Source organism: Plectropomus leopardus, chromosome 7 (genome assembly GCF_008729295.1).
Source record: "Plectropomus leopardus isolate mb chromosome 7, YSFRI_Pleo_2.0, whole genome shotgun sequence".
NCBI classification, from domain to species: Eukaryota; Metazoa; Chordata; class Actinopteri; order Perciformes; family Serranidae; genus Plectropomus; species Plectropomus leopardus.
The window spans coordinates 423,105-450,740 of record NC_056469.1 but is presented as its reverse complement, the minus strand read 5'-3'; the positions used below and the strand labels follow the sequence as shown (position 1 = coordinate 450,740).

Below are 27,636 nucleotides of genomic sequence, written 5' to 3'. Positions count from 1 at the left end.
CTACTGTTAATGTCCTCTCTGCTCTCTACCAAAACCTGTCTGCTCTGAGCTCATCCACTGTCCCTTTTACTCAACCAAACACTCCCTGCACACATTACATGACTTTAGTAAATGCATACAATGTGGACTGCAGTTCAAACTCAGCCTTGGCTTTTGGCATGCAGTAATAGTGTGAGCATCAGTTTGCACTTTGTGCATGTGAAGCCCACTGGCCCAGCCATTTCTGAGCCTCTACTCCATTGAGTAGCTTTTAAAAAAATATCAAAACTTTTGGGATGTGAAAATTGCATTTTGTTTTGCTGGGTTGGGTTTTTTTGGATTCATCTTTCAACCCTATTTTTTTTTTTGTGTGTGTGTGTGTGTGTGTGTGTGTGTGTGTTTGTTCCTTTTCATCACCACACAGGAAGCTCCATAGAACAACATTCATTTAAAGTGTGAAATGAGGCTGCAAGAAACAAGTATGAACCTGAGGTTATAACTCTGAAATCAGCAGCTCCTCTCTTTTATTCCTTTTATGGTCTCTCTCTCTCTCTCTCTGTGCAGTGTTACAGCTCCTCACACATCAGTGCAGTGAAATGAACAGGCAGACCCGCATTTATCAGACACTGTGACTGCTTTCAGAGTATTGCATGTGGCTGTATGCAGTTCTCATTGATTAATGTGTGAGGGACATTACAGTCAAATTACCAAATCATCTGGTAATTTAGTGCCATTCCATTAAAACAGTATTTATCATTCCATAATCTGGAAAACACTTGTGTTTGTTCATTAAGAGGTCCACATCATGTTTGTGCTGACGTATTAAGTTATATTTCTTGGCATTTTATGTCAGTTCCTGTTTTTGTCATGACCAACGGGCCGGGTTATGACACCTGTGATTGTTGAGGAGGAATATAAGATTGCATGACATTTTTTAATTATTCTAATTATTTTAAGGTTGTGAAACAATACTGAATACATCAATGCAATGTACAGTGTTTGGGTGTTACAACTCATGGACTGATTACTTAAGGTGGACTTCCTGGGTTTTACTGAATGTGTAGCACTTTAACACATTCCTGTGTCACTGAATTTGTGTAGGGGCTCAAGGCACACATTTGACAGTTGATGAAGGGTTTTGTTATTTCCCTCTTTTGTCAGAAGAAATGGAGATCACCTCCAAAGATATCCTGGTCTGGGCCTCTTCATTTAAACACAGCGGCAGACACTACCAGTTACATTAGCATGTGCTAATGTCCGTTTGACTGATGAAGAGGTCAGCTGCAGTTCTTCTTGTGTCATTACCATTTAACTGTACTTTTCACACTTAAGGCAAAAGGCAGAGGAGAGACTGGATGTAAAACCAAGCCTAGAAAAACACCATGACGCTTGCACATGAATGAAACAACTCTATACTCCAGTTTGGACAGCAGAAAAAAGAGAGCGAAACTTACTCTACTATGGCCTCTCGGTCGGCGATGTCTCCGAGCACCATGCGCTGGATGATGCTGTTGTGTTCTTCCTCAGACAGGTTCTTGTGGGAGACAAGGGGAGTGTTGTACTTGGTAGCTGGGGAGGGATCCACCCCTTGCAGCCAAGCATGACTCTCAATCTCCTCCAGGGAAGCCCGTCGCTTGGGATCCCTCTGAAGCATGCGGTCTATCAGACTGGAGAGAAGGGACGAGAACAACAACTTCAATTTAATCTAAATTCACAAGACTCAAAAATCCTGTAAAATGATTTTACAGTTTCACAGATGGAAGTGTGATGAGGGCTGTGGTCTGTATAAGAACAGCTGGACTTTTGCTTCTGGTTGATATTGGTTAGCTTGATTTTTGATCGTTGAGCACATGCCCTGCTTTGGAGTGAGAGCTGTTATCTGGATGTTATGTTTAAAGTTAGCTGGCTAGCCAATAATTGGCCTTGCCGATCATCATGTTCTATATTCAGAGTTTTATATAATTATTACAGTTGTGTATACAGTATGTCCGGATCAGCCCCAACACCAGTTTGAAGAGGCGGCTCTGAACATCTGTGGGAAATGACCCTTCTTGATTTGAAAGCATTTACAGAGCAGACAGAGGTTTAGTCAATCTGCCACCAGTCGGTGGAAACCTTTCATAGTGAAGCCAACATGTCAGCTGTCTGCTGAAGCAGCATTTGATGTTTGGGTAGAATCTAACCTATCTTGTTGAAATAACACGTTGTGTTCAGTAAAAGCAGATGCCGGCATGTAATATAAGTTCTATAATTTACAGCGACAGACTGTGCAAGACATTTCTCTGCGATTGAGCTAAGGAGTTAAAACTCCAGCTGGGAAATTCAATCCAACTCAAATGACACTGTTAAAAGCTGAGATTGCAGCTGAATCGGAAAAATTGGGATATGGAATCTAGTGAGAAGTGAACAATAAAGGAAAAAGCCATTATGCAGCCATCTTTGTCATCTACATAAGGCAGACAAATAGACATGGTGTTTCTGAAATGTAGTGGAAGTATGATGTTAAATTAAATGAAGTTGCATGAAATTTAAAGAAAAATGCAAATACTCAAGGGAAGTGCCAGTACCTCAACATTGTATTTCACTACAGTACTTGAATAAATGTACTTTGTTACACTCCATTACTGGATGTTGCTATTTAGAAGATTACTGTTTTGTCATATAGATGATTAGATTGCCTCCAGTAACAAAAAAATCAATTCAAGCAGGTAACCACTGTCACGTTCACTTTCTGATGATTATAAAAAACAAATTTCATGAAAATTGGTTGAGAATTAAGAGAATTACAGTCGATTTTGTCGAGAAATCATGGCAAGCTTAGACCAGTGGCCAATGAGGTATCTGCTTTCTGATAACTATGAGCAGTACACTACTTCCAGCAACTTCCAGGTCAAAACAAAAAATCATTGCAAAATTGAGACAGAAGGTTTTCACACCTGTATTTTATTTCCCAATTTCCATTTATAAGCACATCAAGGAAAATCACTCTTTTTTAAAGTTTTTCAATTTTTATTATTAAATCAAAACATGGAAAATGGATTATTTTCTGATTTTGTATTTTATGAGACTGATTTTATTGATTGGCTATCATTTTCCTCTTTTTTGGGAATGGTGCCCCACAAGGTGATTTAATGTAAATTAAGTCACATTATTGACCATAATAAATGATTATTCTTAATAATTATTTATTATTTCTGATAGCCATACCCTAACAATTGGCAACCCTTGCGTAAGGCATAATACCCAACATAAAGGGTTGCCCCGTGTCAAAACTTAGATCACTAAAGTTGTATGTTTCTGTTGAATAAGGACAAAAGGGGTAACAAAGGCCAAAACAGAGTTCTCAAACTAGGTAGTCTGATATATTTTACAGCTCCACTACGTGTGTCACCATAACAACTGCAATCATCATTTTTATATGACCCAAGCCTACTGTGCGTGCGTGCATGCGTGTGTGTGTTTATCACTCACTCTTTGCAGGCACTGGAGACGTGGGCTGGTACAGTGTATTTACAGTCCATGATCATGGTGAGTGTCTCGCTGTCGTTAGCTTCCTGGAACGGTGGCTGGCCACATACCAACATGAAGAGGATCACACCTAGACTCCAGATATCTGAGGTAAAGGGAACCAGACAAACACAGTCTCAATCAGCATACATCACCAAACCACACACATATGTCACAAACATGTCAGTCAGAATATGCGAGATGCAAACACTAGTTGTGATATGGGCGAGATGTCCTTTAATTTCTTCTAAGTTCTTTCGACACTGTGACGTGCTGTCATCATTGTATAGATTATTATTTCATGGACTTAGAAACAAAAAATAGAAAATCTATGAATGCAGATGCAAAGGCTAGCATCTGACAGAAAGATCAATCAAGATATTTAATATTAGATTTTGTGACATATAGTGATTAACCCTTTGAAACCTGAAGTAACATCACTGTTGCTTTCAGTAGCCTTTCACAAGTATTTAAACCTTGGATCTCTGAGAAGATTATTAATTTTTAAACATGGGAAAGGGCGAGGAACAATGAGCAACAGCTACAGGGAAAATGTCTAGAGGAAAAAAAAAAGAAAAGAGGGAGGAAAAAAATAATAGTTACATAAATAAAGTTTAAGGTAATTTTCTTGCTATCTTTCTTTCTTGCTAATTTTTGGGTCATTTATTCTTCTATTGCTCATTGTCTTCTTCCTATGTTTCTGAGAGAAATTAGGCCAATTTGGTTTTCAAGAGGTTAAAGCTCAATCTGTCAACAGGTTGTGGAAACTACTAACAAAGTCATTCACTTTTTTAATGTACTCAGAGTTAGAAAAACAAGCGCACTGAACGGTCAGAGATGATGGTCACTTTGACACAGAGATTTGTTGTCAATAAGTGTTAATGTTTTTACAATCTGTTCAATCATGTGGGAGGTAATATCAGTGACTGGACACACTGTGGCCTGTGGATTATATTTTCTCTTCTGAAGAAAGGCAACCACCAGTGCTACAGAGAAGGTGAAGCCCACTGACAGCTGACTGTGCTGCAGTCGTCCTCAGTAACTGACATTACATCAGATGATATTTGAGTGGTGGACATGCATGTCTGCAGTGCCATACATAACATCTTTTCTCTCATGTCTTCGTTCTGTCTTTAGAAAGGCTGACCACAATCGAAGAGACACCAGTGACTGGAAACATGGGACAATAAGGGGAGCTGTATGCACTCAGAGTCAGGGAAACAGCAGGGATGCAGGGAAGGACAACCATCCTCCAGTCAATGTCACTGTTTTCACTCATGGCATTTGAATCAATCCTGTGCACTCGCAGGTGGAATGAGGAATGGCTGTGCACAAAGCAGGGGCTGAGTGTTTGCCAGCACAATATATGGTATGGTATGGATAGATATGAAAATATAAATACAGTCCAAGCAACACCTTTGTTGTCGTTTCTGTTAGTTTGGCAGTACATCCAACCAGTCTCACAACTGCAGACCATGTGTGACCACACCAGGGATCTCATTTATAACCATCGTGTACACACAAAAAAAGGCCTGAAAGAGGTGTATGCCACTTCCCGCGCAAAAACTGTGATCTATAAAAACAATCTTGACAGGAGGATGTATATATATATATATATTAGTGCTGGGCCGTTAACGGCGTTAACGTGCTGCGTTAACGCGGGATTCTTATCGCGCGATAAGGAAATTATCGCGCGATAAGTTGGGTCTATACAGTGAGCAAGGCACCAATTTCACTTTGTTGTTTAAGCGCGGATGTATACCTGGTCGAATTACGCGGAGGGGGCGCGAACAAGGCGGAAGCTGGTCTGCCTGAGTGACTGGAGTGATTGGCTCAAGCCGTGTCACAAAGCTGCTGACTGTTAATGGTCTTCTTCATGACCTCTAATGTAGGCCCACAGTTCAGTTAGGGTCATGTTATCAGGAGGCTGCGCCCTCTGCTGTTCATTCCAGTTAGCAGGAAAAAGCTTTTTCCACATGGAGACAGAACCTGTGTTCCTAAATGTCTGTGTTTAACAAAATAAAAAAAAGTTAAACACCAAAGTAAATCTTATGGAACATTATTTTTCTTTACCAAATATTATAGTAGAACATCTTTCTCAAGCAGTTTGTGATGCATTTTCATCATTTAGATAGATAGATATTATTTTGAATGTCTTTGGCAAAATTCAAATCTATAATTTTAATCTAGATTAATCTAGATTAACTACAGGATTGCAGTGAGATTAATCTAGATTAAAAAAATTAATCTATGCCCAGCACTAATATATATATATATATATTATATAATATATATATATATATATATATATTACATCCTCATTACAACTCTCTGCAAATATATGGTGGCTGAAGAGTTTTGTACAGTACTGCATAGGTCCTAACATAATATGTTCGTACATAATATAAATATTTGTGAATTCATTTCAATATGGTTTTCTCCTCCTATCCCCTGTTGAGCAGCAAAGCAGAGCCAACACACTGACTGGGAGAAAAAGAAAACAGCAGCTCCAGTTGAACATTAGCAACTCTGAAGTAATTACCCAAATGAGGATTTTTAAGTAACTTTCTAATTAAGCTCAAATGCTTAGATGCCCTCAGAACTTAGTGAGTTGGCAGAATAATGATGATGAGCAAGAAAAAAATGCCAGATGCTAAAAAAAAATCCAACTCTGAGAATTACTCTTTGTGGCCAAACAGCATGACAAAGACTTTTCACACAGATGGTGAAATGCTTTTAGCCTAAGGCTTAGCCTTCAGTTACCTCACTGATGCATTCTAAATTGGGCTCGCCCTATCTTAGTTCCAGCTTTGCTGGACTAGTATCAGCAGTGCAGGCCTGAGCTGAAGGCAGAACTGAGAGAGGGATCATTCAGACAGCACCAGGACTTGAGCTCATAGAACTTTTAAGAGGACTCATTCGAGGGAAGGGCTCACTTGGTTGGCATATACCCTTTGACATCACCAGCTTGAATTTAAGCACTCTCTTTTTTGGATTTGGGAGAGAGTTACCCATGTTTACTCATATTTTTGGTAGGGCTGTACCCAACTCAGAGTTATGACAGCCAAATCAGATCTGGCTGTTTAATATGTATATACGTCAAAAGTTTTTTTTTCCAATATATAGATTACACAACAGAATTATAGATTTTTTTTCAGAAGGGGGAGGTATGGGCTGCACATTCAGCGTTGTTGTGTCTGAAGGACATTGTTGCTGCTAAATTTGGTTGACTCATTACAGTCTGAGAGTTAGTGTCCAAAATTAATTAAAACATCTACCTGCCAAGCATATTTTTACCAGCTAAAATAATAAATTGCCTTTTTTGTTTCACATATAAATTTGTTTCAGTAAATTTAATTGTGAAAATAATGAATGCTAACTTAGAGAAGAGGCCAGAGCAAAATCTGAAGTAAAAGCATTAAATATATTGACAGCCTCAGCTTTTATTGTGAAAGGTAATAACGGAAGAACTGGAGCTACTGGGCTGTCACTGTCAATGTGAGAGGCAAAGAGAGTTTACCGTGTTGGTTCAAACTGCGGGACCTCCGTCTCAGGTTGTCTCATATCTCACAACCTTCATCAGTATGCATGCAGCGTTAGCTCCCAGCAGACCGGCAGCTGGTGATAGTCGATCAGCTGATGTCTCATATGGTAAACAGTGCTGCAGAACGAGTAGTGCTCAAGACAGGCTTTGCCGCACCGCTTAGGTGTGTGTGTGAAACACAGAGAAAGCAATGGAGCAGCTGCACAGAGCAGCAGAGCAGTGGACCCCTAAAAATACAGCACAAACTCTCACCAGAGTATAATTTGTGACTATTTTGGTACAAACATTTACCCGCAGTGTGGCGGATAACCCTCAGAGATTTACCCGCATTTGGCGCTCAGCGGGTGTTAATTTCAGACCCCGCCGACAGTTTTTACCATGATTTCAAAGCACGATAATCACATTTGAATGATATTACTAAGAGGAAGAGGAAATTCACTGCAATTATTGTGATAAATCTGGAGACCAAAGCATCTCCTGAAGTTCACTGCACAGAACAGACTAAAAAAAAAACACTGCTCAACTTAGGGGCCTGACTGAGGACTCTCTTAGACCATAGGAATCACATGAAAGGGTGTAGTTCCCCTTTAAAACCATCCATCAAATTCAATCTGTATGGGTTGCTGCAGTTGCTCAGCATGTACCATTAAGGCTGGGTCCTTACTTCAGCCCTTTATCATCTGTACTCAATATCAACAAAATGTAAAAATTGCCCCAAAAATCTCTTTAAAAAACAAAACAAAGAAAAAAGGCACACCTGTGCTCCTCCTATCCTTGGCTCTGTCTGTAACAGCCATCAGGGTCAAGTCTCTGGTGCATGGAGCACAGCACAGTACAGGAGAGTAGTGTCCCTGAGGCATGTTTTAGACCAATCCCATTGAGTCATGTTCACTCAGCAGCAGTGAAATGACAAGGCAATATGAACACAGCACGCATAAGGAAGCAGCTGTGGCTGACAATGCCATACAGGTTTAGCTTGTCTGGTGAGACCAAGCAAAACACAGGCAGTGTGGGAGTTTACAGCATAATCCCTGTTTTCTGTCTGACTCCAGGTGGCTTTTGTTCTGAGAGAAGACAAAAGAGAAGGGTATTAGTAAAACCCAACAACTGCTGAAGTTTGACATATGGGGTGTTACAAGGATAGTTAGCACTTGATGGTTTTAACTAAAATGAAAAATGCATCAGTGCGCTCAGTGTGTTGTAGCTGCACTAGTTTGTGTAATGGCTATTAGTCAACCACAACAAGCTGCTCATTTTAGGCCTGTTAATGGACCAAAAAGCTGCCTGGGTGCAAGATGATCAAACAACTGGTAGAAGGCATGTCCTCAGAACAGCTGGCATACAACATCACCACACGTGCAATATTTTGGATAACTGAAACAGCCTGCAGAAATGTCTCCTCTCCTGCTGAATGATGGACACACAGTATCCTCCAGCTGCTCAGTGGACCAATCAGGTCTCTGCAAAGCATCTGCTCACACTATGAAAGGCTGTGGATGCGCATGAGTCAACAACACATGCAAACTCTCAGAATTGATTTGCAATCTCATAAATGATAATGCTTTGACTGGACAGCTCTTAACTGACTGCATTTAAACTGTCCTTCAGGGCTAAATGTGGGCTTGACCTGTTCAATCTGCTCTACTAAGTCACTTTCCCTTTTCACTGCTTCTCTTCAGAGCCTGTAGCAATTTCACTTTCAGCCACGTTTCTATCAGTCATAACAATAGCAAGTCATGATATGCCATCAACATGACACAGATTTTAATTATCTTACAGATGATTATACCAGCATAATTGTGAATGAAGTAACATGGAACAAAAGGGATCCTTAGGCTCAGCCCGGAAGAGCACCATGGGGACCTAAATCGTTTTTCCACCCAATATTAACATGTGCATGCAGGTTTTCTAAACATGGGAAAACTCATTAAAAATAGGCTATAGACTACTTTCCCATTGCTAGTATACTAGATCCAACTGCAAGGCTCTGCAACAGATAGGGATGCCTTTTGGGGTTTTTTCTGGTGTGTTTTGAAAAACAGGTTAGTTAACAGCCCCAGTACATTGGGGCCAGTGAAAATGTTACTTTAGTTAGTTCTTTTTTATATATCTTATTAATTAAATCTCTCTCAAAATCAGTGCAAAGTAATTTTAAAACGTTCGAGTGCTGCATGGGTGGAGACGGGTGGTACTTTGCGGCGAAGCATCCTTGCATCGCACCAGCAAAGGAGCTAAAACAAAATGCTTGGCTAAAACTAGCATGTCCACCCAGGTGTCAAATTTCCATCACTGCCAATCAAATTTGATTGGAGCTGAAGCAGATAAATACCTGTGACTACTGCTGAGTCATTTTGATCAGAAGTGAATGTCCACTGTAATCTTTCACATAAAAACAGCCAGATAGTTAGTGGGTGTTGGTGTTTTTTTGTCCAGTGGGTAAGGGGCTTAAGTCTAGCTTGAACAAAAAAAGGCTCTTCTGGAGGAATTGGCTGAATGAAAAGTATGGATGGACCAACCAATCTGCTGGACAGTTATCAGCATCATGACATGTCCAAACCACAGAAAATACGGTTTCTTTGCCGATGACAATGACAAAAGTCAATGTTTAACATTCTCTTAGTAACACTCTCTTTTCTTTTTTGCTTTTGCACCACCATTAAAATTACATAAAAATTAGATGATCACACAGTAACATCTACAGATTTGACATTTGAGTACTGGGTGACTTTAGGTACTGTAAACAGTGTAGGGAAAGACAAAATGTTGGATCATTGCATCCCCTAGAAAAGCTTAAGTTAAGGTAGCATGGAACAAGGAACTGATAAAAAACCACTGACGACAGCATCCAGGAGACAAGACCAGAACAACACCTGCTTTTTAAGAGAAGTTATTTACACTTAAATTTGACTCATCTATCTTCAAGACATGATGCTAAATTCTCCAAACATGACAAGCAATCAGTTCATTTTGTGTGAGCATCAGACAAAGTCTATGTTCTCCATAGAGTGGATGTGGGCACCACATGGGTTGCTGGCCTGATGGTTCTAGATGGGCCTGGGAGGAAACCCCACAATTTTACTGTGAGACCAAAATAAAAATAAAATAAAATGAAGTGGGGTGCCTGGTGGCTCGGTGGATAGAGCAGGCACCCCATGTACAGAGATTGTGTCATCACCGTAGTTTGATTGCAACCCTGGCCCTTTCTTGCATGTTGCCCACTCTCTCTCATGCTTGACCTTTCCTATCAATTAAAGGCATAAAAACCCAGAAAAATAATCTTAAAAATTTAAAAAGAAATAACCCGAATTGGCTTTTGAAATTGTGAGTTTGCTTCTAACTGTCACAAGTAGCTTCGTCTGCTGAGCTCATTAGTTAGTGTGCGCGTACACAGATGACAGGAGCTACAATTTGAGAGTGGAGACATCAACTATTTCATATAAGCGCTTGGGTTGATGCCAAATGTAGAGTGTTTAATAAGTTATGGACTGCTAAGTATTTTTCCACAGAGGCTGGTGGTTAAACAATGTGCTAAGTTTGCATTCAACATGTGTGTGCATTAAAAGACTATAACTTGAGCCGTCAATTCAAGAAAAACGTTAAAATACAGAAATCTGTCGAAAGAAGCAGTGGAAAAAGCAGTGGAACCTGAAATGCTCTCAGTCTCCTCTCCCTATATATGTGATGTGTCCCAAGTGATGTGCAACTTGAACTCATACTTGCAGTCTGATGCACTGCTTGCATAGCGCTTCAGATCAGTGACATTACTGACATTTCACTCATCTCGACAAAGGAAGCTTCCAACACATGAGGAGGCTAGCTCAGAGAATGCCCTCATATTATTTTGTTGGGTTTATTCTCCCCCATCGCAAATAGTAAAGTAAGTAACATGGAGATGGTGCACTGGTTTGGATTTTTCCCCATCAGGTTCAGCCTTGGTTTTTTGGACCTCCAGTTTTTATCTTTTGGAACCATGAGAGATTTTTTGTTTAATGTAGTATTTTTAATGGATATATTTTTTACCCTAAACAGTCAGTCCTGTACAGAAGCTTGTAGACTCTTGCATTTAGTTTTCTTAATATGTTGCTGTTTGGAGTGATTTTAAATATAATAAATGCTGAGGAATAAGTGCGCAGTATGTTATCTATCACTTAATCTAGTGATTAAATTAGAGGTTATGGAGGTTTGGCTGTAATTATTTCTTTATTTTTAGGGGGCTCACTGTCCAAAGGTCTTCTAAGACCCTGCCTGAAATTTGAAAGAAAGTGACGTTCAACCAATCTGGAAGAGTTCCGTTTAGTCTAGCAGGACAGTCTTAAAATGTATAGAAAGGCCCTCCGCCATGTCAGAGGAAACTATTACTAATTATTAATTAAGGAAAATAAAAACAATCCCAGGTTTCTTTTCAACACTGTAGCCAGTCTGACTCAGGCACAGCACTACAGAGCCTTGTATTCATTTGGCCCTCAGCAGCAATGACTTTATCAGTTTCTTTAATGATAAAATTATAACTGTTAGAGCTAAAATCCATCACCTCTTGCCTACAACCGACCTGACCTCAGACACAGGTAATTTGGATATGGCAGTAGGGCCTGAAGTTTATTTACAACCCCTGCCAAAAATTATGTAATCACCAGTCCACCAAAATGCTGATCAGACATGCCACAACACTTAAGTCATTAAAATGGCAACTTTCTGGCTGGCTGTCAATAACAATTGCTTTTTTAGATCAAGCAGAGGGAAAAAAATTATGGAATGACTCAATTCTGAGGAAAAAATGATGGAATAATGAAAAAACTAACAAACAAAAAAACATTACAACACACCACTAGTACTTTGTTGCACCACCTCTGGCTTTTATAACAGCTTGCAGTCTCTGAGACATGGAACAGGTGACAAACAGTACTCTTTAAGGAAAGTTTTCACAGTTTTTGCCCTATGGCAAGATGCATTATCATCTTGAAAATGATGTCATCATTCCCAAACATCCTTTCAAGTGATGGAATAAGAAAAGTGTCCAAAATGTCAACATAAACTTGTGCATTTATTGAAGATGTAATGGCAGCCATCTCCCCAGTGCCTTTACCTGACATGCAGCCTCATATCATCAATGACTGTTGAAATTTGCATTTTTTCTTCACGCAGTCGTCTTCATAAATCTCATTGGAACAGCATCAAACGAAAGTTCCAGCATCATCACCTTGCCCAATGCAAATTCACAATTAATCACTGAATATGACTTTCATCCAGTCATTCACAGTCCACGATTGCTTTTCCTTAGCCCATGGTAACGTTGTTTTTTCTGTTTAGGTGTTAATGATGGCTTTTGTTTAGCTTTTCTGTATGTAAATCCCATTTCCTTTAGACGGTTTCTTACAGTTCCGTCACAGACGTTGACTCCAGTTTCCACCCATTTGTTCCTCAATTGTTTTGCTGTGCTTTTTCTGGTTTCAAGACATATTGCTTTAAGTGTTCTGTCTTGACACTTTGATGTCTTCCTTAGTCTATGCTTGCCTTTTACAACCTTCCCATGTTGTTTGTACTTGGTCCAGATTTTAGACACAGCTGACTGTGAACAACCAACATCTTTTGCAACATTCCGTGATAATTTACCTTCTTTAAGAAGTTTGATAATCCTCTCCTTTGTTTCAATTTACATCTCTCGTGTTGGAGCCATGATTCATGTCAATCCACTTGTTGCAACAGCTCTCCAAGGTGTGAGCACTCCTTTTTAACTGCAAACTAATGAGCAGATTTAATCTGATGCAGGTGTTAGTTTTGGAAATGGAAATTTACAAGGTGATTCCATAACTTTTTCTTCAAAATTGAGTGATTCCATAACTTTTTCCCTCTGCTTAATCTAAAAAAGCAATAGTTATTGACTACCACAATTTTTTTCTTGATTTCTTTTAGTGTTTCTTAGCCAGAAAGTGGCCATTTTAAATGACCTTAGTTTTATGGCATGTCTATGATCTGTTTTTTTTTTCTACAAAATTAAACAACTGAATGATCATCCTCCAAGACTGGTGATTCCATAATTTTTGCCAGGGGTTGTAGACTGTTCCTTAAGTAGCCTAGTTGGGATGGGGTCTAACAGGCATGTTGATGACTTGGATGGGGAAATCAACATGCCTGTAAAACCATATCCCAACTAGGCTACATAAAGAAGTTTTACACTTAATTGACAACTCTTTGTTAGATATAATCCATGTGTTTCTATTAACAATTAGCAATTTCCTGATGTTAAATTCAGACAAAACTGAAGTTACTGTTCTTGGCCCCAAACACCTCAGAAACTATATAATATCTCTAAAATGGTATTGCCTTGGCCTCCAGCACAACCGTAAGGAACCTCAGAGTTATATCTGATTAAGTTTTATGTTTGCCTCTCTTATAAAACAAACTTCAAGGACTACTTTTTTTCACTTGCGTAACATTGCAAAAATTAGACATATCCTGTCAGAAACAGATGCTGAAAAATGAGTGCACGCATGTTACTTCTAGGCTGGATTACTGTAACTCCCTATTATCCCGTTACCCTGACAAGTCTCTCCAGCTGGTGCAGAATGCTGCTGCTTGTGTAACTAACAGGAACCAAGAAAAGGGATCATATTTCTCCGGTTTTAGCTTCTTTGCACTGGATCCCTGTAAAATCCATAATTGAATTTAAAATCTTTCTCCTTACCTACAAATCTCTGAATGGACAGGTTGTGTCCTTTCTGTAGCATCCTATAGTTCCCTATCAACCCTCAAAAGCACTGCACTCTGAAAACGCAGGATGGGAGCAAGAGCCTTCAGTTACCACACTCCTCTTTTAAAACTATCTTCCAGTTTCAGTCAGGGCATCAGACACTGCTTCACTTTTAAGGGTAGACTTAAGACCTTCTTCTTTGATAACACCTATAATCAGGGCTGGCTCAGGTTGCCTGGACAAGCCCCTAGTTAGGCTGCCGGGGGACTTTCTATGATACACTGAGCTCCTTTTTTTCTTCTCTTATTCCTTCCATCTGCAAATGCTTATGTCCTTTTACTGCATTACACAAAATCGGTTGCCTCCCCGGAGCATTCGTGCTCCCTTGTTTCATAGTGTTCCTGGATCTTGGCTGCAATCCTGGCTGAGCCTGGATTGTGGTGATGCTGTGCTGATGGTGTGATCCTGCCTTTGGCTGTGCTCGTGCTGTGGCTGAACTGATGCTGTACCTCCTGATTGCCTTGATCGTGGTCTTGGTTGTGCTGTTTCTGTTGCTATGGTCCTGTCTGCAGCTGAGCCTGTGTCATGGGCCTTGGTTGCGCACATGCCATGATCCTGCTCGACGCGACCTTCTACTAATATTATTATGAGTCATGCCTCCACTATGTGACCAGTGATGACATGTTTAGCCGCATGTCAGCACTCAACCGCTGGTTGTCGTGGTGGTGTCCAGCAAATGATGTGGGCTTCGTTAATAATTGGCGCTCCTTTTGGGGTAAACCTGGTCTTATCCGGAGGGACGGCATCCATCCCACTTTGGATGGAGCCGCTCTCCTCTCTAAGAATCTGGCCGATTTTATTAGAGGCCCAAAGCCATGACAAACCAGAGTTGGGACCAGGTTTCAGAGTCGCAGTCTTACACGCTTCTCTGAGCTTCTTCTAGCACAGTCACACACCCATAATGTAAATGTTATAAAAACAGTGTCTGTCCCCCGACCACTTCATTTGTTTAATACTAAAATAAACAAAAGGGGAGTTGTACATGAAAATCTCATAAAAATTAACTCATCTCCTGTCATACAGCATAATAACAGGAGAATTAAATGCGGACTCTTGAACGTTAGATCCTTATCAACCAATTCAATGAATGGCAGAGGATCCCCAAATCCAGGTGTGAAAAACTTGTTGCATCATTCCCAAAAAGACTCATGGCTGTATTAGCTCAAAAGGGTGCTTCTACTAAATACTGAGCAAAGGGTCTGAATACTTATGACCATGTGATATTTCAGTTTTTCTTTTTTAATAAATCTTCAAAAATGTCAACAATTCTGTGTTTTTCTGTCAATATGGGGTGCTGTGTGTACATTAATGAGGAAAAAAAAATGAACTTAAATGATTTTAGCAAATGGCTGCAATATAACAAAGAGTGAAAAATTTAAGGGGGTCTGAATACTTTCCGTACCCACTGTACATGTTTATATAACCTTAAGTTTTGAAAAACTTTGCTCAGCAGAGGCATTTGACTGTATTAATAACTAAAACTAATAGGGATGTAACTATGCATCGCGAGGCAGTTAAAACCAATTCAAAATATGTGACATTTAAATCGGTAAATGAAAAATGAACCGTGCTACTTTTTTTGAACAGCAGAAGTTTGGAAGAATCTACTTTTGACTTTGCTTGCTTGAAGTGTCAAGTCACTACATGTTCAACATCCTACATTAATAGCATAGCTAAAATGATGCAGCATGTAGGCCAGTATTATGGTGAAGTGTTCCGGTCACACACTGACAAGCGCATTTGGAACCCTGTTTGCCCAAACAAGTACAAGAGCCAAACAAAGTGCCCAGCTTATCACCCACGAGTGGGAAATGCCAATTTAATTCTTCAAACCTGCCCTCTCTGCTTTCCTCTCTAGCAAAAGCAAAACTTTCCACAGTAGCCACCTCTATCCCCTGTGAAAGATGTTTTTTTAACAGCAGGGAACAATGTAAATGTCCAGAAATGCATTCATTGTAGGGCTGGGCAATATGGCTTAAACATGATATAAATATTGCGATATATATCACGCATCATGATATTCCTTCAAAATATCGTGATGCTACCTGATGCTGCGCAACTGTGACTATCCAAGGAAACAAACCAGGGTTTGTTTAAAGAGGACCAAACAGTTCTAGTGTGAAAGCACCCTATGTGTGCGAGCAGCACAGAGAGGGGACTCTTTGAGTACTTTTACATAAACAAAATATTTCAGTTTCCGCATTAATTCCAAAAACAAAAATATTCCTACTAAGCTTTTTCAAAAAAATGAATAATACTCCTGTTTACATGCAGCTGCGCGTAATCTGATTACATAACCTAACATGTCGTTTATTATGTCAAAATATGGAGAAGTAGAACAGCTGGAGCGGCTTGTCATTTTGCTATTTGCGTCAAAATAGGACTTTTTCACATTTTCCTTGCGGTGGTGGACTGTTGGGCCATGCAAGCTCAGCCCCCCTTTTTCATTCCTTTTACCTCCTTCTTAGAACAGTCAGCGCTGCGATATTTGTGCATCTCTACCTCAGCTTTGAAATCTGTTGGCAAGCTGGTTTGTGGACAACATAAGCATGACAACGCACAGAGCTGAGAGTGAACAGACGAGAGGCCGTGTGTCATAAACTGCAGTGAAAACTCCAATTGCGACTCAAATTCTGAATTAGCTGTATACATGGTCAAATAATGCCCCTAAACCCCCGACTAATACCAGCATATCCCATTCTCTTAATCAGAAAATGCTAACTTCAGAAAACACCCTAATTTGAAACATTTAAACAGAATATGCTGTGTATATGACCCACATGAAATTCACAACATTGTCCTAGTCAGAAATGTGATGTGCATGTAATCGTAGCCTTTGACAACAGTAATAGCACAGGCTGTTCATGCAAGGACACATAGCATGTTCGGTTGGAACATTGTGCTAATCTGTAGCTGCCTCTTTGGCCAGAGGCTTGGTATTGCGGTTATTTTAATAATCAATTAATCTGCTGATTCTTTTGCTTGATTAATCTAGTAATTGTTAAGTCAGTGTTTTGTCTTTAAAGACTTTGGTTTTCTGTTTTTCCCACCCACATTTTTCCATCACACTGGTATGAAAGTGCTATTAATCTGAAGAATGGAAGCTTCCACATTAACAGCCAGGGGTTCTATTACCTGCTAATTATCCGTTTTTCAAGCATCGGTTAGATGTCTTTGTTTTCTCATGGAATATCCTAATTGGCTGCAAGCAATGCAGTGCTGTGCAGTGCAACACAGGACTCGCAACAAAAACTTAAATAAGGTGTAGGCTGGCTCTTTGGCCAGAGGCTTGGTATTGCGGTTATTTTAATAATCAATTAATCTGCTGATTCTTTTGCTTGATTAATCTAGTAATTGTTAAGTCAGTGTTTTGTCTTTAAAGACTTTGGTTTTCTGTTTTTCCCACCCACATTTTTCCATCACACTGGTATGAAAGTGCTATTAATCTGAAGAATGGAAGCTTCCACATTAACAGCCAGGGGTTCTATTACCTGCTAATTATCCGTTTTTCAAGCATCGGTTAGAAGTCTTTGTTTTCTCATGGAATATCCTAATTGGCTGCAAGCAATGCAGTGCTGTGCAGTGCAACACAGGACTCGCAACAAAAACTTAAATAAGGTGTAGGCTGGCTGGCTTGTATATAATTTCAAATAAATATCACATTATAAAACGTGTTTTCTTTATTAAAAAAAACAGAAAAGACAAACATAAGCAGATAGGAAGTGGCCACTCATCCATATTTTAAGTGGTTACACATCCAGTCTGATCTCAAGCACACAGCTGATAGTTACATGGTTTATTTACATGACATAACAGCACTATCATCATTTTGAAGATTATTTTTAGGTGGATTTTCCCTTTATTTAAAAGGGCAGATAGCATGAAAGGGGGAAAGACAGATGACATGCAGCAAAGGGCCAAGGATGGAATCTAACCCACAGCTGCTGCTGCATGGACATAGCCTTTGTTCCAGGTTACTGGGTGCCTCAGCACTATTATGATTTTAAGATCAATACACTCACTTCATATTTGTCTGGAATTTGTCTGGGACATTGAAATCTTTAAGAATATGTGAACCAGCAAGTTTTTTTAGTGTATGTGAGTAACAAAAACGAAAACCCCACGCAAAAGTCAAAGCAGAGTAGCCAGGCTTTTAGTTTTATTGCCCTTTAGAACTAGACCTAAACTCTAACCAGCAAAGTGTCTTGTACTATATACTTACAGCAATTTAAATTCTTAAATACTTAGTTTAAATACGGTAGATGAATTTTACTTTTAATAAAGTACAGACAAACACAAAATCAGTTCAAGTATGCAAAAAGTTACTCAGGCAACTATCTTCATATAAAATGAAAGGCATACCAAACAAGCACATGCAGGCACCATAGTCACATTAATGAACAGCAACTTTAGAAGCTGCTGTCACCATCACGCACAGAGCTGTCAACCCAAGAGCGCACACACGCACGCACGCACGCACGCACGCACACACGCACACACGCACACACACACACACACACACAAATGGTAGTGTCACTGGCAGGCAGATAGAGAGGAGAGAGCAGTCTGGGGGACAGCTGGAGAACTGCTGTCACGGACAGACCTGCTGCAGCTCCACATGCTCTCCGTCAGGTTTACTGCTGAGTATATATGCAATCAGTTATATCTGTTTTATCCACACGCTGCTCCAAGAAGAGCTTTCAGCACGTTCAGTTTTATAACATATGGGGCTGGGTATCGTTTTAAAAAATGATGATTCCAGTACTTATACCAGTATCCTTACAGTGACACTGACACAAAACAGTATTCTTTTATGACCCATAATATGAAGCGAGTGATGTTTAGTACAGTCATACTGGGGCTGGGTGATATGGAGAGATGAAATATCTCAATATTTCTGACAATAATGTAGGCTGAATATTCGTGCTTTCACAAAAATATTTACACTATGAGATTATTGTTAAGAGTCATCAGTAGTGTGGAAATAATGGATCCACACGGATATAGCAGGATTTAGGGACTCATTTTAATTTCATTTATTTTCTAAACTACATTTAAAAACAAACGAACTTATAAATCTACCTTGCACCTTGTATAATGTCTAAGTCTTTGCATTTATGCATGTAATATAATAACTATCATGAACGACATTTAATAATATTCTTGTCTATTACTGTTATATGTTATTGCTGCTCTGCATCTCTGCCTCTTCCTTTCCTATGCATCAGTTTGTCAGGGATGTCGTATGCTGAAAAGCCCTCTGAGGCAAACCATGTTTTGTGATTATGGGCTTTATAAAATATGGACTTGACTTGACTTGTCATAAACTATGGTAATTTTGTTGTTGTGCAACAACATCTATTGCAGTCAAGTCAATTTTATTTGTAGAGCCCATTATCACAAAACATGGTTTGCCTCAGAGGGCTTTACAGAGTACGACATCCCTCTGCGCTTAGACGCTCACATCACCCAAGGAAAAACTCCCGAAAAAGAACCCCTGTAACGGGTAAAAAGAACCCTTTCCTCCTCAGTCCCTCTTCCGGAGGTTTCTACTGGGGTTTTTTTTTCCCTCGTTGGAGTTTGGGGGGGGGTCCTTAGTCGAGATGAGGGTCCAAGGGTCTTATACACTGAAGCCCTCTGAGGCAAATTAACTAAATGCAAATAACAGAACAGCGAGGACAATCTGGAAAGTCTACAAAATGACATCACTTTACTGTAATGCAGCCTTTAACACCAGGAAAAAAAACACCTAGTGATATAAGCCATACATTCAAATGTTTTGGTGGCATCTCGACACACTGAACAGTAGGGGTGTGAATCAGAGGATAACTCATAACAATTCTATCATGATATTGCGATTCTTCCCCTCAAAAGGTAAGAAGTAGAAATTATGTATTTATTCACTGCACTGGCATGTCAGTTTCACAGAAGTTGACAATTGAGATGACACAGCACACAACAAAGTACACAGTCTTAGCATAGTGCCTCTTACTCACACTGACAGCAACTTGTCCATGACGTGCAGCATCATTCTAGCGTCAAACAAACTGGCAATAGGCCAAACTGCCAGAAAGCACAACAGTTGTGGAGTTGTTGCGACACTGCTGCAGAGCAGCTCTAACTACTGTATTTCCATAATTAAAAGCACATACGCCACTAATTTATGGAGCCCTGCAAGCAACTCTGTTGTCAACAACATATTCTTGCAAATATTTTGTGATAAAAAGCTTTTTGTTGTGAACTGATGGGAATCTGTCAAAAGAAACATTCACAGAGGGTTTTTATTTGAGCAGCAGCTGAGCAGCAGCCAAGCAGTGCTGCTCACGCAAACACTGAGGCTGCTCTAATATGTTAACAAGGGTGCTGAAATAAAAAGCATCAGGTTCTGGTGCTATTTGCAATTTTCCACGAGTTTTTGTTTTTTTCTTCTTCTTCTTCTTCTTCTTCCCTGTCTTCCTCCTCCAATCAGTTTTACCCTCATTCATTTGGTAAGCGCCACCAAGTGGAACCATGTGAGTCTAAAATGGTAACAAGCCTAATGTGGGGGATGTTTAGAGGACCTGTATGATTTAATGAAAACAATGCCAAAATCTCTCAAGTTCCTCTTGAGAGACGTTATCAATACACTGGCGCAAAATATTGTTGTTTTCATTAAATCATACAGGCGCTCTAAACAGGAAGAGGAAGTCTCATGATATCTGGAGACTGCTTTCTAACAACGATACAATGTGTGTTGCGATACATGGTTGGGGATACAAGAGCAATATGGACTTGATATGGAGGTTAAAAAGTATGATGCACTGAATGACACATTCAGTGCAAGACCTCTTATTCAATGTGTGTGAGACAAATACCTGGATACTGGATAGTATAGGTCAGGATTCAGCCGTTTTTTTTTGTGCTAGGGAATCAGAAGTAAATCAACATAATAAGTTTACGCAAGCGTTAGATAGCCAATTGCCGTTGCATTTGATCTCATATCTGCATATTCTGCAAACAGAAAGCAACATGTCAGTTTTTAGTAAGGGCAAATATGTGTCCAAACCTTGGACTGCAAACGCAGACTACAATCTCTCGCTCTCCGTTGACCTGCCACGATCCACCATTATCTGAAAACACACTGATGAGTGCTGACACTATACACATCCAGGACATAAGAGAATAGGAGAATGAACCAGAGTAACATTTACAATTATTTATCATTCTAAGCATGAAAAATACATCCACATAAAGTTTGACGTGCAAAATACTAGGCTCAAATTTCTAGTATCAATACAATGGATTTATACCTTATAAAATATTTTAGATCAACACAAGTCACACTAGAAGTACGACTTGCTGTTTTTACCTATTGATGTAGTTTGATTGCAGGAATATAAATAAATGCATCAATACAATGGATGTATCTTACACCCTTGTATTTATGTAATCCACTACAAGACCAGTCAAAAAATGCAAGAGACTGACAGAGAGAACATGAGTGGGTGAGTGAGACAATTTCAACTGGCTACTTCCAGAAGCAGAAAAAAGTGGGCACAGAGGTAACACCTCTGCACAGACAACAAGTACAACTAGTACATCAAGCTGGTGGGCTCCATCCTTCCTTTATACCAGCTCATGATGCCTAAATTAGATATAGGGAAGGTTTGTAGCAGTCTGGTATGAATGGGTCAAGTGTGGGTAGAACGTGTGTGCATAGTCCCATGTCAAATACAGGCACTGTGTTTAAAGGTGATATTCTCTGTGTCTGAATAATAGACAGTCTGCAGTTTCAAAGCCTTTACTAACAACTGTCTGTCCTCAGTCATTGGCTGCTCATTTGCGCTGTGTGAAACGGACCTAATGGGTGATTTTTTCCTAGAGCTTGTTTCTTCTCCTTGTCCTGCCAGTGACAGAAAGAGCGACAGCAACAAGCTACTAAGACAATGAAAGAGAGGGTGAGAGAGAACTGAGAGGAGAAATATGTGAGCTCTCAATGACGAGCACAGCTGCTGTTGCTGAATATGGATGAAACCTGAACCTAGAATAATGTGCAGCTCTGTGCCAGCATCATGATAGCTGTGGGCTTCTCCTCTGCTCTCACTACCAAGCAGCTCAACTGGTCTGGATCAGCTGACCACTAAACTGTCACACGTCGCCAGTTACATGTTGGCTAGTGTTGTGCCCATACTTGTGAAGGTTATGAAATAATAACATGGAGGCACTGCTGTCTATTATACTTTAATCAGACTTGTACACTTAGACATTAAGAGCCTACTTATACACACCATACTTTATAATACCATGCACGCATTTCAAAAGTCATTAAATCAGCAATTTACAACACTACAGCGAACCCCAGAAACTTCTACCACTAAAACTATCTTTTGTATCATTTTCTCCTGTATTGTACAGTCTGACTGCTATAGGCAGGGTTGCTGCTTTAAACCTGTTGGTTCTGCACTGGATGTGCATGAGGTTGCTACTGCTCTGTAGCTGTCTGTTTGTATTGTCTGCTTTTGTCTGTGGGAGCAAATCCTGGTGTGGATGTTGTACATCTGTCAACTCTTTGACCAGCTGGGTGGCTGCCCACTCCTTCCTGTTCTGAAGAGATGGAAGTTGCAGTGGTAGGTTATAGTCTCTGTAAATGATCCTCAGGGCCCTTTTCTGCACCGTCTCCAGCAGTGCAGCCTGGCTTTTATCGCACCCCTCCAGGAGGACACTACCATACTCCAGTCATGGTCTGATCACAGCTGTGTAGATGGTAACAAGATTCTTGCTGCCGTGTCGGGCTACAGAACAGTCAGAGAGTGGAGCCATTTAGAGGCTTTTATCATCACCTGTTCAATGTGAGTGTACCCCTAAGGTCAGATTACAGGTAAAGAGTCTAAGTATTTGCTGGTGGTCACTACTCGGACCTCCTGTCCCCCAAGAAACAGAGGAGGAGGTTGTGGTAGGTTTCTGGAGAAGTAACTTCTCAGTTCCACAGATTTTTCTCCACTGAACAGCATGTTGTTTGATGCAGCCCATTTATCGAGCTGCTGGGCTTTCATCACCACTGAGGTGTCACTCTGTATATTGGTTAAAGGGATGGCCTGAGACAGTCCTATGTCGTTGGTATAACCAATGTACAAAGTGTTTTAACAAACAGTCTTTTAAGTGGACATGGGTAGACGGAAGGTTGCTTGCTTCATAAGACCAATGCTGCATTGGTCAATCTCTTCGGCAGATGGTCGTAATGGGAAAATTGATGGAGGAGAGCAGTTGCTGCTGGCTCAGGCCTCTGCAAAGTAGCTGTTACGGACATCAGCAGCCTTGTTTTCTTCAACACCATCAAACTGTGTTTTACCCTCAGAACTTTTCTGGCATCCCAGGCCTTTGTTGATGAAATCCCAACACATACTTTTTACTTCTACTCTTCCATACACCACATCTCAGAAAGAAATACTGTACTTTCACTACCTTTATGCCACAGCTATATTTACTAGTTACTTTTAAGGAAAAGCTTTATACCTTAAGTTTAATGAACCATTATCGCTCCATCTTGAAAATGACCAGTATAAATAAACTGTTCTATCACCTATGGACAGCTGAAAAATTACTGTGAAGGGGTAGCCAGGTGTGCAACTACAACTCCACACATGGTGATGTAATTATCTGCAAATAGCTGCAAAGTAATGATGTGTGGGTCAACCCACAGCCTGCGGGTTGGGCGGTTTTGGTAAGCTTTTTGTCAAATATCACAGGTTTCAGGTGGGGCGGGTCATAATGGGACAAAGCAGTGTTCTAAGTAAGCTGTTATAATTTACAGAAACACTGCACAAAAATCCAATTAACATCTTCTCTTCCCTTTCTCTCTCTCACACAACAAGCAGCTTTCTCATCAACACTGTTGCGCTCTGGCTTTCTGATTTGACTTTTGTCCAGGCACAGGCCTTTAAAAATCTCTTTAGTCAAAATTTCCTGTTAAAATATTCCCTTTGCAAATACACTATATGGACGAAAGTATTTTTTCTTAGGTGATGTGAGGGTCTAAGGGCAGAGGTATGTCGTATGCTGTAAAGCCCTCTGAGGCAAACCCTGTTTTGTGATAATGGGCTTTATGAATAAAATTGACCTGACTTGACTATTGGTGCACCTACACATAACACCTACAGGAGCTTTCATGACATCCCATTCTAAATCCATAGGCATTAATATGGAGTTGGTCCCCCCTTTACAGCTATAACAGCTTCCACTCTTCTGAGAAGGCTGTCTACAAGATTCTGGAGTGTGTCTTAGGGAAGTTTTGCCCATTCACCCAGAAGAGCATTTGTGAGGTCAGACACTGATGTTGGACAAGAGGGCCTGGCTCGCATTCCCCATTCTAGGTCATCCCAAAGGTGTTGGATTGGGTTGAGGTCAGGGCTCTGTACAGGCCAGTCAAGTTTCTCCACACCAAACTCACCCATTTATGCCTTTATGGACCTTGCTTTGTGCATTGGGGCACAGTCATGCTGGAACAGAAAAGGGCCTTCCCCAAACTGTTCTCACAAAGTTGGAAGCATACAATTGTCCAAAATGTCTTGGTAAGCTGAAACATTAAGATTTCCCTTCAGTGGAACTAAGGGACCTAGGCCAACCCCAGAAAAACAACTCCATAACATTATCCCTCCTCCACCAAACTTTACAGTTGACACATTGCAGTTTGTCACTCCACAGAACATGTTTCCACTGCTCCAGAGTCCAGTGGCGGCGTGCTTTACACCACTCCATCCGACGCTTGGCATTGTGCTTGGTGACGTAAGGTTTGCATGCAGCTGCTAGGCCATGGAAACCCATGCAATGAAGCTCCCGGTGCACAGTTTCTGTGCTGATGTTAATTCCACAGGAGGTTTGGAACTCTGCAGTAAATGAGTCAACAGAACATTGGCGACTTTTATGCACTATGCGCCTCAGCACTCTGCGACCCCACTCTGTAACGTTACGTGGCCTGCCACTTCGTGGCTGAGTTGCTGTGGTTCCTAAATGTTTGCAACTTTGCAATGATACAATTTATAGCTGATCATCTAGGAGGGAAGAAATTTCACGAACTGACTTGTTGCAACGGTGGCCTATTATATTATGCTCGAATTCAGTGAGCTCTTTAGAACGACCCATTCTTTCACAAATGTTTGTAACGGCAGACTGGATGACTAGGTGCTTGATTTTATACACCTGTGGCAATGGGACTGAATGAAACACCTGAATTCAATGATTAAGAGGTGTGGCCCAATACTTTTGTCCATATAGTGTATGTAGGACTCACACCATGCCATTAGCTACAACAAGCAAGAGTCTTTCTGTCCACATTGAATCCATTAACAGGCTATTTACTTCTGTAACATAATGTAAACAAACCACTATACCTATCAGCTGTGTGCTCGTGTAATCAACATGTTAGAAAGAAAACATGTTTCATATTGTGATATTTACTGTAAATGACATACAATATAGCCAACAGCAAGCAAGTTATTACCAGAAACTTTCAGTTTCATTTGACAGGTATGCAGTTCGGCTTCAGGTCATTGATTAATGCCTATGTGTATGAGCAAGTTGGGGCAGGCAGGCTCACATAGCGGGCCCGGTTGGGTCTGGTTTTTAAAAACCCTGATGTGCGCATTACGGCTGCAGAGCAAAGATAAGCCAGGGATCAAGCAAATCCAGTTATCTGTTCATTGTTAGAATTGGTTGCCAGTGTATACTAATGCTAGCTATTATTATTTATATTAAATCAAGTTTTAAGAAAGCTGCATTCTGAGTACCTCTGTAAGGTCATATGTTGTAAAATTGGTGAACAATTCAAATAAAGCAGTATTTTCATTCATATCAATTTTGACCCTATCAACAATACATTTTAATAAGTATTGTGGGACAGAGATACACAATTCCACTATAAATAAGCAAGCTCAAAAAGGCAATTAATAAAAACAATTTAAAAAAACAAAACAAAAAAAAACAATGTTATTTGTTCATCAATCCAAATGTCTTGGCAAATTGCGGGGATGTGCAGGAAATAGACCGCTATGGCCTATTTCCTGCACGTTTGTAGCAATTTTGCAAAAAGTTTGCAGCAAGTTTGCGTCCTTCTGTTGGCTGAGAATGTGATTGAATGTCAGGACTGCTGCTTGCATCTATTTATTTCATCAGTGTATTTTTTTCTTCAATCAAATTGTTTTAAGAACTCCTAAAATATGTTGCTTTGTCAAAAAAAAGGGTTTGGGGAGGAAAATTGTACAGATAATGAGGAAGTTGGTCTTTGGACCAGTGGTGGGAACTAAATAAATGAGTTACAAGCCAGTCTGTGTCTACACAGGACTGTGTAATCACTGCATCCTGCCTCCCTCTCATCCTCTCCTGGCCCAGTTCAAACAACAGTATGGATTAACTGTTCTTCCCTTCTACTGGCAGCAGGCAGGACCGCAATTACGCAATTAAGCCCCTCAGGCTTCTCTCTCTCTCTCTCTCTCTCTCTCTCTCTCATGAGAGAGAGAGAGAGAGAGAGAGAGAGAGAGAGAGACACTTCTGAAGCCCTCATGGTTAAGATGCAAAGGCCTGCTAAACAGCTCTGCAGGGCACAGGCACACAGCATTCCTATTATACAAGTTGCAGAAGTGCTCCATCGTCGCAAAATGCGACTAAGTAGTTAGGGCCTGAAGCTCTGCAAAAGCCCTGTGTGTGTGTGTGTGTGTGTGTGTGTGTGTGTGTGTGTGTGTGTGTGTCTGTGAGAGACAGCCAAAGGAGAGTGCAAGAATGCCGACACTCAAAGGCAAGTCTCATGTAGGAGGCCTAAAAATTGACAATTTATAGTCAGTGTTTGTGATCACATTTATCACATGTAGATTAAGTGGCAGTACTTTGAAAACATGAGATATACCACCTACCCCCAGTCATGATCAAGTTTTTTTGACCCTCTATCTTGATGTGAGGCACTGAAATGTTATGACGGCGGCTTATGTAGATGCAGGAGCCAGTAGCTCCTCAAATCCTTGCTACTTTTTGCTACATTTTTTTTAACAAACATTTTCAACTCCATGGCCCCTTCTGCTGAATTACAACTTTTCAATGATGGAGAAGCACTTATCATCATCAGGAAAAGCTGTGTGAGTCTTGGACTGAATGCACCAGACCGTGAGAGGATCTCCACCAATAGCATATGCTGAGCTGCCAGTCTGACCAGAGGGGAGAAACGAAACCGAAAGCGCCAGACGAAGAGGTAGGAGAGCCGGCTTGGACAGAGAGCCATTCCATTACCAAGCCTTCTTCTGGCTAATGTCCGGTTGCAGGAGAATAAAATGGATGAGATGCAACTGAGGCTCACTCAGCAACAGAACATCAGAGACTGCTCTGCACACATCTTCCCAAAGACACTGTTAACCCCTAAAATCCCAGTTCAAGCTGTTGCACTGGATGAGCAGACCTTGTTCAGAGCAGACAGGACACAAGACTCTGGTAAGAGGAGAGGAGGAGGACTTTGTGTTTATATAAATGATGCTTGGTGCTCAAACGCAGATGTTGTACATATTATCTGCCCAGAGAATTCACCAGTGTTTTTATTGATGCTGTTTACATTCCGACAGATGCACTTTCAAAAATGCACTGCAAAAATTCTATGATGCCATCAGCAGCAACATCACCAGGCAACCAGATAGAATCTTCATAGTAGCTGGTGATTTTAATCAAATAGACCTCAAATCTGTCTAACCTAATTTCCACGAGCATGTCCAGATCCCCAACAGAGGAAGAAATATCCTGGACCATGTGTATACAAATATTCCTGACAGCTAAAAAGCCATCCCACACCCTCACAGCCTGTCAGATCATATTTCTCTGTTACTAATGCCGACATACTGTCAGCTAA

General features: G+C 40.5%; 1 protein-coding gene across 1 annotated transcript in view; it reads right to left on the bottom strand.

Moving 5' to 3' along the window:
- Positions 1-27,636, bottom strand: part of snrka (SNF related kinase a) — a 55,020-nt gene that overhangs the window by 13,350 nt on the left and 14,034 nt on the right. Inside the window, 2 exon segments of the mRNA XM_042489467.1 lie at positions 1,434-1,646; positions 3,451-3,592. Coding sequence (XP_042345401.1) covers positions 1,434-1,646; positions 3,451-3,592 — 355 coding nt within the window.